At 41.1% G+C, this 12,443-nt stretch overlaps 1 protein-coding gene across 4 annotated transcripts in view; it reads left to right on the top strand.

The window, feature by feature from the left end:
• Nucleotides 1-12,443, top strand: part of fam160a2 (family with sequence similarity 160 member A2) — an 87,537-nt gene that overhangs the window by 60,873 nt on the left and 14,221 nt on the right. For all 4 annotated transcript variants that reach the window (XM_037109537.1, XM_037109536.1, XM_037109535.1 and 1 more), the window contains 2 exons: nt 8,496-8,663; nt 9,254-9,333. In XM_037109537.1, the coding sequence (XP_036965432.1) occupies nt 8,496-8,663; nt 9,254-9,333 (248 nt within the window). The remainder of the gene's footprint in view (nt 1-8,495; nt 8,664-9,253; nt 9,334-12,443) is intronic.

Genomic DNA, 12,443 nt, shown 5'->3' with positions numbered 1-12,443 from the left:
AGGGAATTAGAGGCTCAAAGAGAATTACATCATATAACAGAATTACAAGGATTACATAGCTTTGGTTGAGTAGTTGAGGCTAGCTAGGCTAATTAGTCCCTGGGGCCCTAACCATTTAGCGTCATTTATGAAATGCTAATGTATACTGTACTGTTCACTGTAAGCATAAGAACCCCTTCCAACTAACTTTCATTCAAATTTCACTCATGGCTAAATAAATAAATCAAACATCATCAAAGATAAAGTTACTCACCGATCTAAGATGTTGTCGAGGCCCTGAGCAAACATCTCCTCTCTCTCAGAGTCCTACTCACTGTCTTCAGTTTCATCAGATGATGCCATGATCCATTCCAGCTCTTCTTCTCGGACATATTTAGTTTTTTTTTTTTTTTTTAGTTTTTTTTTTTGTGGATTTCGCCATTGTAAACTGAAAATTGCCGTCAAAAAAACTTTAAATGTCCAGTGCGAGTGCGTCTGCTGCGTAAAGTTAGCCCGCTAGCTGCCAGACGCAGCGATATTCCTCGGCTCATACATAATGGACCTGGGCACGCCTACCATCGTTGGAAAGGTAAAATAATGGGCTAGAAGCCTGAGTGATTGACATGTTGATAGCCAAAATGCTATCCCTGTACTAAGGCGGCAAAAAACAGTAAACAAAGCCTATTGGTCCTTTCAACAAGGAACGCTCCATGTACTTCACGGGCTGTGCTCGGGTGAAAACTGAACAGAAGAAGATGGGGACACTTTTATTTTGTAGCCAGCAAAGTGATGAAAACAAGCACACCCAACAACACCATACAGGAACTAGAGAAAATAAAGATGCAGCCGGTAAAGTCTGGATTTTATTTGACAAACAAAGTTGGTAGACGGTAAACAAATGGACTTTACAGGGTGATATTCACAAGCTGGAATAATTTTATGAAAAAGCATTTTGATGCTTTTGATCAGTGGATTCTTACGGACAACCGGAATATAAATAATTGAGGATTGGACACATATTACGGCTTTATGGCCGCGTCAAATGTAGGGAGTCGCCGTGTGTTTCTTGTATCTCATGTTTACCATGCCGGTAAATATCAATGATTTATGGTTTAGTGCTCATGATTTCTGCAAAATCAACTGGATGAATGAAATGCTGAGATTCTACCCTTTCTAACGACGTATAGTATGTCCGTAATGATGAAAGTTGAAGCGAGATACATCACTGCGCAGTGTAGACATACAGTCACTTATCTGAAATCGCCCGCCAGCAGGTGGGTGCGTACAGGTTAAATTCCTAACAGTGTCACCAGCAAAGCACCCACACACCATCACACCTCCTCTTCTATGCTTCACAGTGGGAACTATGCATGTAGAGACCATCCGTTCACCTTTTCTGCATCGCACAAAGACACGGCGGGTGGAACTAAAGATCTTATCTTTGGACTCATCAGACCAAAGCACAGATTTCCACTGGTCTAATGTCCATTCTTTGTGTTTCTTGGCCCAAACAAATGTCTTCCGCTTGTTGCTTTTCCTTGGTTGTGGTTTTTCAGCAGCTATTTGACCATAAAGGCCTGATTCGCGCAGTGTCCTCTGAGCAGTTGATGTAGAGATGTGTCAGCTACTAGAACTCTGTGTGGCACTTGCGTGGGCTGTAATCTGAGGTGCTGTTAACTTGCGATTTCTGAGGCTGGTAACTTGGATGAACTTTGTGCTGGGTGGTATACCGGTTCACACTGAATACCAGTGTATAATTTTCTTATGATGTGAATTTTTAATTTACCGCCATACCGGTGAATTTGATTACAAAACATACGGAGCTCTACGCTGCACTGCACGACAATGTTTCAGCCTGGACCCTTTTCAATGCGCTTTTAAACAGATGTGGTTCAATTGCAAGGTGTGGTGAGGGTAAATAGTATTGCTGTGGTGTTAAGTTACAGCAGTTTATGACTTCATCCGCGGATGACAAGATGAGCAACTGGAAAGCCACTGCGATCCGGAAGTGACCCACGTCTCCTCGGTCTCTAGCTGTCAGCTTGTTGTTGTAGTGGCAAGCTACTGACGGTTGCTACTTTTAAATTTGAATTTTTTATCCTACATCTCTGCCCCCTGGCGCAATATTGTGACCTGCCAGGAGAAAAACAGCTCGAGCGTGCGCAGAGTCCGCTCACAATACTTTCCCCTGCTCGCGCACTCACAGACTGCTCGCTCGCGAAAGCCTCCTCTCCTTGCTCAGAAAACTTTCCCCCTGCTCGCGTGCGAGTGATTTTTTTTTTAGTGGGCGGTTTTTGTCATTAAGGGGGCGGGCCTGGGGGCATGCCAATCACCACTGTATCCCTGAATATAATTGGTTGAGCATATTCGCCAATCGGACAGCAGGGTACGGCAACACCACTAGGACAAACAGGACAAACCACACAGCCCTGAATGCCTGAATGACATGTATTGTGATTTGGTTCCTTGACTTGAATGTTTTTAACCCTAACCCTAACCCTAAAAAAATAAGAAAAATAAAATATTAATAATAATTATTATAATTATAATAATAAAGCTAGAAGGCCTGTAGTTAATAATAGGCGTCAGCAACTCTTGATATGAGAGCAGCACTTAAGCCCATAGCAAGTACTGCAATATGTATTAAAGTATCTGTATTGTCTGTCAATCAAAGTAAATGATATGGCAAACTATGCTTTTCTCAGATACAAAATTAAAGTTACCTCCTTGCAGTCGGCCATGGCTACTGACAGTACAGGCGGAACACGAACAATTGTCAAGCGCATACCGTCACCTGCTGTACAACAGTCTCATCATTTTACATTATTTCGTTATTCTGCACATCAATGTTGTGTCTCTTAAAAAGAGTGTCCATGGCCATCTTTGCCAACTCGTCTTTTGTTATGTTGACCTGTAGTAGGCTAATCGTTGCCCTATTTACTGCATGAACTGTATGGGGTTTTTTTACCCTGATTGGGCTAAACAACAGCTTATATGAAATTTCAGTGCTCGATCCTGTTTTAATGCATGAACGAGAAGTTTATTTGCCGTCACTTCTCCCATCCTCTTTAATGCTAAGAGAGTTGCAATTTGGTAAGCAGCGTACACTCAAATACTGATCCCAGTCTGCGATGTTGTCTCCTACTGGACCAGGTCTGGATACAAGTTTGAGTAAATAAAAGCCGGCCTCAGTTAGAAGCAGGGTCTGTTTCAAGGTTGTTAATATTTTGATCCGAATAGCTGCTTGGCTGCATGTTCTTATGTTTGGAAACATGTCGCTGTGTTTGCTGACAGCATTCGCTGCCTATTCACACCTTTTTTTTCTTAACCCAGCACGTTTGGACAGAGGAAAGAGCTGGAGCCTGTATGGCTACAGTCTGTGGCCGGAGCAACACATTTATTTATAAGTTTAATCGCTAGTAAACTTAAATGAATACGTTTTTTCCATCTTTGCTGAGCATAAGATCTGTTAAGAGTTAACTAAAAGCCTCTCCCATATAGAGAAATACCCACTATATTGACACACATCTGCATATGGACATAGGCTTATGCAGTTGCATCACTAGGAGTGCAAAACATCCGGGGCTTTAGCCCTGCAGACAGTGTTGCCTCAGTTACCTTGAAAAAGTAATCTGATTACTGATTACTCCTTTAAAGTCATTTGAAGCTTGATAGTACTTTGTTGCCAGCACAGAGTGTTCAACAACCTCAGTATTCTCATCTTTAGCTGACAAACTCAAAATAATGACTGTATTTCCAGCTAGGAAATGCACATCTCTCTCCTCCCTCCATTGTTGTTTGTGTTTGTGTTACACGTGAGTTGTCCTCGTGCTGAAAACATGACTTGTCACAGACATGACGTCACTCCCTTAGACATGAGAAGAAAGCAAAAATATATTTTTATACTAAGGAGAATGACAAGAATAATAGTAACGCACAGTGACTTGAATAAGTAACTTTACTCTAATTACTGGTTTTGAAATATTAACGAGTTAGATTACTCATTACTGGAAAAAAGTGGTTAGATACCGGCATCACTGCCCAGATGGTCTTTTTTAAACAGGGTTCAGGGGATTTTTTTGAAAATTGGGCTGTTAATGATGCAATTTCAGTGTAGTTTGTGAAGGAAAGGAAGGCCAATCATTGAGGTCCTCATCGTCATTTTTTAATCACAAATAAATCAAATTTTCCCTATAGGACTACTGAGTAAAGTTTACGTTAAAGATATTATAGCCTGTAATTAGACCTGTGTGCATAGGCTATCGGAGCAGGTAGAACATTCTCAATTATAATTTCTTGGCTTCATTGTCTGTCTACATTAGGCCTACAGGAGGCTTTGCATATATACAGCCGGCTCAGCTCGGAGCAGCTAGCAGAGTCCAAATGAAGGTTTGCCAGCACGAGAGCGGCCAAGACGGTCATTTTGACCATTTTCAAATGTATATGTGCAACAACTTTGACTGTATTTTAATCTAGAATAGTTTTTATATAAAGTACATAAAAGACAAAGAAAATATGATGTTTTACCAATTTCGGCCATAAGCGGTCATAATGACCGCACATCATTTCGCAGGGTTTCAATGTTACATTTTTTGAGCTTATTTGTAAATTTACTTGTAAGTTAATTATTATATAGTTGCACTAGATAGCCTGATTGGCACCATGGGCAAACACAAACTGGAGTTCCCACCTCCATGAAACAGCAAGTGGAGCTGTTCAAGGTGCAGAAGTGACACGACTCTGACTGTGTACCAGGGAAAGCCAAGGAAGAATGTCTGCATCCTGAGCACCGTGTACGCAGGTGTGGACACCTTTAGTGGGGCGAAGGCAAAACCAGAGTCTGTGATGTACTACAACAACACCAAGTACGGCTCGTTCGCAGCTTTTTTGATTTTTTTAATTATATATATTTTATATATCATATATGAATTATATAAATAAAATGTTTCATAATCAAATAAGTTATTTTTAATTGTTAACTAAGTTTTCTCTATTAAAATCTTGTGTAAATATATGCAAAAATTATGGTTTACTATGTACGATGATATGAGTATTGAAAAATGTAGCTATAATTAAACTTGTTAAAATGTACATTTTGTTGTTATTTCGTTTTTTCAAAAAAAAAACAGAAAAATGACACAATGAATGCCTATTATTTTTTTGATATTATATTTATTATTTTCAGGGAGAAAGAAGTAGCCTAGATCGAGAATAGGAACAAAATGGTTTTACCAAAACAAAAAGTGTCTGTTTGTTACAAAAAATGATCAGCATTTTATCAGATTAATGTCAACGATGGAGGAAAGAAAAGACAGCACTCAGACAAACATACTGAAGTTCATTGCATTGACATTTTGCAAACATTCAAGTCAAGACACCAAATCACAATACACATTCAGGCATTCAGGGCTCTGTGGTTTGTCCCGTTTGTCCTAGTGGTATTGCCATACTCTGCTGTCCGATTGGCAAATACGCTCAACCAATTATATTCGGGGATACAGAGCGGACTCTGCGCATGCTCGAGCTGTGTTTCTCCTGGCAGTCCGGAGATAGTTCCGCATTAAGGGCTTCACGTGAGGTGTCGTCTAGATTTGGTATGTTTATTTCCTTTAACCAATTATCCACATGACCTGTAGCTTTAGATCTATAAATCTCCTCATAATATTCTTTGAAGCGAGAGTTTATCAGCTTAGGGTCTGTTAAGATTACTCCAGAGAGAGATTTTATTTTGTGGATAGCCCTACTGGCCTGTTGCCCTTTGAGCTGGCGAGCCAAGAGTGTGTGAGGTTTGTCCCCAAGCTCGAAATATTGCCTCCTAAGTCGCAGGAGCTGGTCACAAACCTGACGTGATAAGATCGTATTATAGTCATATTTAAGATTGAGAATGTCATTAAATGTTTGAGAGTTGCCTGTGCTTCTATATAATGATTCTAACTGTGTGATCTCAGAGTCAATTTCGTCCAGCCGCGTTTTGTTTAACTTCTTCAAAGCCGCGTCATATGCAATGATATGGCCTCTGATGACAGCTTTGAGGAGCGCTGTCCAGTTTTTTAAAAATTGAGAGTAACGGAGGCCGGGGCGTGGTCCGAAATCAAAATGTTATGGTATTTGTAACATTTGGTATGAGTTTCGCATCCAGTAAAAAAAAAAAAAATACGGGAATACGATTTGTGTTTATTAGAAAAAAAAGAGTATTCTCTGTTTGTCGGGTGTTGGAGCCGCCATATGTCGACCAAATTAGTGGAAATTATAAGATATATGAGTCTCTTGAAGGAATGCCACATCGACAGCGAGAGAGTTAAGGTGTGCAAAGACCTTAGCATGCTTAATTGAATGACGAACATTCTAGCTGACCAAGTTGATACCCTCATCTTTACCTCTAGGGATCATGAGTAAGTGAAAATTATGTTATCTGTACAGTAACATTTCCCAAACAAAGTAAGAGAGAGTATCTTAACATGCCCTTCAGGGGTCCTATACTAGTCAGCACCTAACAATAGTACTAGTCAGCCAGCTTAAAAGCGGCGTCCCCTCTGATACCAGGCAATAAACATGAAAACATTTCCATGACAAAAAATAGAAAAAATCCAGGTGTTGATGTAGCGCCTAGAGTAACCAGGGGAAGAAACAAATATTTTTAAATAATTGTCCAGTATTTTAACATTACCCTACAACTGCGGGTCTGTGCCACAGCAGGTTACAGCAGCCGGCTTGAAATCAGACAGACTGTGCAGAGACATCACCCCTCCTCAGAAGCCCGATAGTCGAGGAGGAAGCGAGCGGCAACTTCTGGGGTGTTGAAGATCATGTCGACGTCGGTACCTTTGGTGACTCGGAGCCGTGCGGGATAGAGGAATCCGATCCACATCCCAGCGTTGTTGAATTTTTTCCTCACCTCCTCGAATGGTAGGCGCCGCTTCATTATCTCCACCAGGTAGTCGGGATATATGTGGATCCGTGTCCCGTTGTAGGTCAGAGGGGTGCTCTCCCGTGCCAGCCACAGTATTTTCTCCTTCACCAGAAAGCTGTGGATCCTGGCTATCATGACACGGGGACGCGCCCCGGCGTCAGATGGCTGTCCAGGTCTGTGCGCTCTGTCAACCTCTATCGGGGTGGGGAAGTGAGTTGCACCCAGCAAATTACGCAGAAAAACGGCAACAAAGTCCACTGGTTTTTAGCCTCGGCTCTTTCTGGCAGGCCCACCACTTTTTTATTCTGGCTTCTGGAGCGCGCTTCGAGGTCGATGACCTATTCTTGGAGCGATTTGTGACTGGCCTCTAGCTGCAGCCATTGTTCTTTTAGCTAGGTCAGCCGGATGTCATGGTCACTGCTAGCCGCCTCCAAGGTAGAAATCCGGGCATCGTGTTCGGTCAAGCTGGCCTGCGTAGCTTGCAAGGACGCCCCCAATTTATTGAATTGGACTTCCATCCTTTTACTCATGTCGTTTATAGCCGCGAGGATGATAGATGCCTTGGTGTTTGACGTTGGAGTGTCGTCATTACTCACGGTGCTAGTGTTAGCATTAGCCTCACGGGCTGGGCTTGCAGAGGGTGTTTCCATGGCGTTAGGCTGCTGTTTTTGTTTTTTCTTGTTAGGCATAGGTGCACAGACGAAAAACAAGCGTGGTGCTTGATCTTCTAGCGGGTATAAGCAGTACAGAAATGTTATATTGCTTGAATCTTGAGGTATCGGACGGGAGCTCTGATTATCTTTATTGATTATCATGACAGGCCTATGTCCAGTGCATTATAAAACCTGGAAAGATAGTCATGAAACATCATCTTCGAGGAAAAAATGTGGTTGAAAAAAATCTTGAATGGTCTTGATCAGAAATCAGTTGAATGTTTGGCGAATCAAAACTTAAAAAAAACAACACTAGAACTCACGGCTATGTTTAATAGTGAATGTAAGAGCATTTCCAGTCATGTTGCAATGAGAACTGACTGAGGATTGGGATTTATAAGCTGTGTAGCCTTAAGAAAACCACTAATCAGTGAGGCTAATCGGAAAGAGAAGGTTTCAGTTTGCTAGGGAGCGAGATTGGTCTTGGGTGCAATGGAAATGTTTTTCTTTTTTGCTCTTTTGTGGAAAAAAATCTGTCAGCTGAATATACTGAATGACCAGGTTTGTCCATCAGTGGATTTCGTCTTTCCTGATGGCACAGGCATATTCCAAGATGACAATGCCGCCATTCATCGGGCTCAAATTGTAAGAGTGTTAAAGGGAGCATGAGACATAGTTTTCACACATGGATTGGCCACCACAGATTCCAGATTCTTTGGGATGTGCCGGAGGAGACTTATCACAGTGGCCCAACCCTCCCATCATCATTACAAAATCCTGTGTGCCTTAATCAAAGCTAAAAACGGTCCAAGAAAATATCAATGTGGCTTTCTATTTGGCCAGGCAGTGTATCTTAGACTTAATCTTATTCATTGGACAGTTATCTCTTCTGCTGTTTTTTTTTTTTGCAAATTTCTGTGTTTGCATGTGTGTGCTTGTGTTTGTGTTTGTAGTCGTCCGTGGACGAGATGATTGCCAGCACCGCCTACCTGGACCTCTTTCTGCGCAGTGTGTCAGAGACTTCCCTCCTCAAAACCTTCCTACGCTTCATCCTGCTGCACCGTCATGACAGCGACACTATCCTGGACACACTTCTTACACGCATCAGCAGCAATTCAAGGGTATAAAATATATGTGTGTTTGTGTGGTAGTGCCCTTGCATGAACTCAGTGGGCTGAGAACAGAAGTTGATTGAAAATGACTAGCAGAATACAGAAGTGTTGTCTTGGATATTGTTTGTAGTTGGTAAGACAATCCCCAGTGAAATTTCCTCATAACAATTACATTTCAGTCACTGTGAGTCAGGAAAAGGAAAACAGGATTTTGCCACATCACTGTGTCATCTTCGTTGTAGTTTAAACTTTGTTTTAGGGGACAGCAGTGGAACAAAATGGAAAGTAATGATTTTGGCTGTGGTTACATCTTGAATCTAATATTTGTTTACTTTTTATTATGGCAGTACCCTAGAACACAGTTTTCCACCTATCCTGGAAAATTGTTGTTTTTCATGACTGTAAAACACCTAGAAAAATGACAGAAAAAGTTCAATCTGTCACATTTCATGAAATTTGTGATTAGAATTACAATAAAAAATGGAAAAATAAGACCCATGTTATTTGAAAAGGTCTATATTTTACCACATCATATGTAAACTGGTAGTAATGCAATGTATAAAATATTTTTAACTAGTTTCCTTATCTGTTTGTTGCAGCTCTGCATGGTATCTCTAAGCCTGTTCAGGACTCTTCTTTCCCTGAACTGTGAAGACGTCATGCTGCAACTTGTTCTCAGGTGTGTCTACTCACCTCAGCATGCATATGCATTTAATAGCCAAATGCTTAATGTACAAAATACAGATCTTGTGGTAAATATATTTCTGTTGTCTTTCAGATTAACTGAACATGTATTTCCATCTTTCAGAATGTTGAAAAATTGAACAAAGTGATAGTTTTGTTGTCACTCCTCGACTATCGGGCTTGTCAACACCTTATTCCTAGTAATCCTTGATCCTTTGCACAAAGTATTAGCATGGTCTCCAGGGGAATCACTTAAAGTGAAACTCCCGCCAAAATGCAACCTAAAAAAATTTTTTTTTGTGAATGTATATGAGTCAAACCTTCGTGTAAAAGCATAATTATGACGAAAGAGGCACTTTTAAGATTTACCGTATTTTCGTTTTCGGGTCAAACTCATATTCAATGGGAGTGCTTGGGGCAAATTAGTGAAAGAATCAAAATGTTTTTAAAACACGAAGAAGGCTCGACACAACATAAAACTTTGCTCTTGTATCTCCAGGGTCTCTACGCATGAACACAAGTACTGAAAACATTGTTTGTGTACACAGAGTTTACTAAAAAGAGAGTTTTTGGAAAACTCATGTTAGCAGATGTTTCCCCCACTCGCTGCCGTCCCGACAGTGAGAAGTGTTGATTTCTGAATGCGACTTAACATGGAGGTGAATTAAGGTGGACCGCTCCTAAAGCTTAGTTCCACATAAATGCACAGATAATTCATTGTTTTGTCATTAGCAAAAAAATATTGACCTTTAAGTTGAATAAGTAGCCTCATATAAGGAACAATACTAAAATCAAAAGTGAGAAAAAAAAATCTCACGTGAGATAACGTGTGGATAGCTGTTGCCGGAAGACTGTAGCGGTCCACCTTAACTGTCCTCCATGTTACGCATTTGGCGATCGACACTTCTTGGCTGCCATGACTACTGGGAGTGGAGCAAGCTACTGCTACTGAGTTGTTCAAAAACTTACACTAACACTAGTAAACTGTGCACACAAACAACGTTCTCAATGCTCGTGTTCATGTGTAGCCACCCTGGTGATACTACGAGCAAAGTTTCATGTTGTGTCGAACCTTCTTAGTGTTCTAAAAATAGTGATTATGATGCTATCGCTAATGATTGCCTTGATGCCGAGCACTCCCATTGAAACTGAGTTTGATTGAAATGAAAATACAGTAAATCTTAGTGCCTCTTTTGTCGTTTTTACACGAAGGTTTGACTCATACATTCACAACAAAAGCCTAGGTTGCATTTTGGCGAGAGTATGCTAATCCTCCTGAGAGTGATTGGTATGGCATATAATTCATGAAGATTTAGGTTCCCGACTGTATTAGATAAGTACTGCTTACACTATTATTACTACTTAACTAATGCATAGAAAGCCTTGAAAATGCTACTGGTGCATCGTTATAATCTTATTTGTTACTCACTCTAGTTCTGCTGGGCACCAGTAATAATTCCCGCCGTCACCTCCCCAGGAAGCTGGATAGAAAACATACTGTACTGTGCATTTTTTGAACTTCTACGGCCTTTTGCCACTGTTATTTTGTCTTCAGGTCTGAAATAGCACACCTATGACTTTGTTATTGGTATTTTATCACCAAGATCATTAAAGCTGCAGTCTGAAGTTTTGAGAAAAAAGTTGACTTTGCCAGAATATTTGAATGATACAGCTCCCAGACCCCTCTTTCTTCCTCTCTGCTGCGCTGCATTTTTGGCTGTTTGCTGCCATGGTTTACAGCAGGAATGCGCAATACGTTGATTGCGATCAACCGGTAGATCGCAAAGGTAATGCAGGTTGATTGCGTGACATGGCAGGAAAATGAAAACCAAGTCGAATCTATGGCACCTGATTGACTTACAGGACGGCCAGTCTGTGATCTCTTCTTGTACGTCTCACGGGTCACCATGCACTGATTTGTCAAGCTACCATCGCTATTCCGATGGGGAATGTTGAGAGGCACTTTCGAACTGTTTATAAAAAGTACGACACTGACTTCCCTTGGAAAAGCGAGCTGAGAAAGAGAAAGGGAAGGGAACTATCACAGTTAATCGGACGACAGTCGTTCTTCATAGAGCGGAATTCACAAGCAAAGGGTGAGTCACTCTATCGTTAAGCATAAGAAATCCTTCCAAGATGGAGAGATGATCAAAGAGGCCTTCGTTGAGGCAGCTGACTCCTTGTTGACTTTAAAAACAAACCAGAAATATTATCATCAATCAAAGCTCTTCATCTATCAAGAAGTACAGTTACACAGCGCTGTAAACTAATGGCCGAGGATTTGACATAGTAGCTTCAGAGAGACATTGCAGACTGCAAGTGTTTCTCACTGCAAGTAGACAAGTCTACAGACACCAGCGATACAGTCCAGTTGTGCATTTTTATTTGGATGGTGTTTATGGATATGGCTGGAAAAGAGGAGCCATTAACATTACCATGAAAGAACGCACGAGGGGAGAGTTCATTTTTAAGTCATTCAAAAACTTTATAGAGAAAACCACTAGCTCCCGGTGTGTAAACTGTGTGCAATTTTGATGGCTGTTTGTCATTTATGTGCATTACTGCTGTCGATTTTTATGTGCAATACCAAGGGTTATATTACTCTCAAAATATCAGTTATGCATTGTGTTATATAAAGTTTACTCTTTATATATATTGATAAATAGATTTTGACCTGGTCATTTTAAATGTAGCTCGCAAGCTAAAAAAGTGTGGGCACCCCTGGTTTACAGTTTGAGCTTGCGCTTGAAAGTATCTGGCCAGGTAAGAGCAGACACTGTGCCTGTGCCTGGGAGGGTCACTGCCCAGTACGCGCTGTGTGAGGGAGGGCGGCTGCCTGCAGCATATGCACATGCATGATTGACACTTCTCAGGCATTCCCCTTGGCTCTGATTGGTTGTGTTGATCAGGGAGCGGTGGATTCTTGAAAATCAAATTAGGGCCACTGGGTGGACCCACAGACAGTGGATTTTTAGACAGCTGAACTCGGCAAATATAACAAAAAATTAGTTGAACACTACAGCTTTAAGAGTTAGAAGTTACCATGTGTTTGTAACTGCAGCTCACCTGTCACAGCAAAACAATAACCAACATTGCCAAAAAATA

Source organism: Acanthopagrus latus, chromosome 9, assembly GCF_904848185.1.
Source record: "Acanthopagrus latus isolate v.2019 chromosome 9, fAcaLat1.1, whole genome shotgun sequence".
Lineage (NCBI taxonomy): Eukaryota > Metazoa > Chordata > Actinopteri > Spariformes > Sparidae > Acanthopagrus > Acanthopagrus latus.
This window is presented reverse-complemented; position numbering and strand designations above follow the sequence as displayed.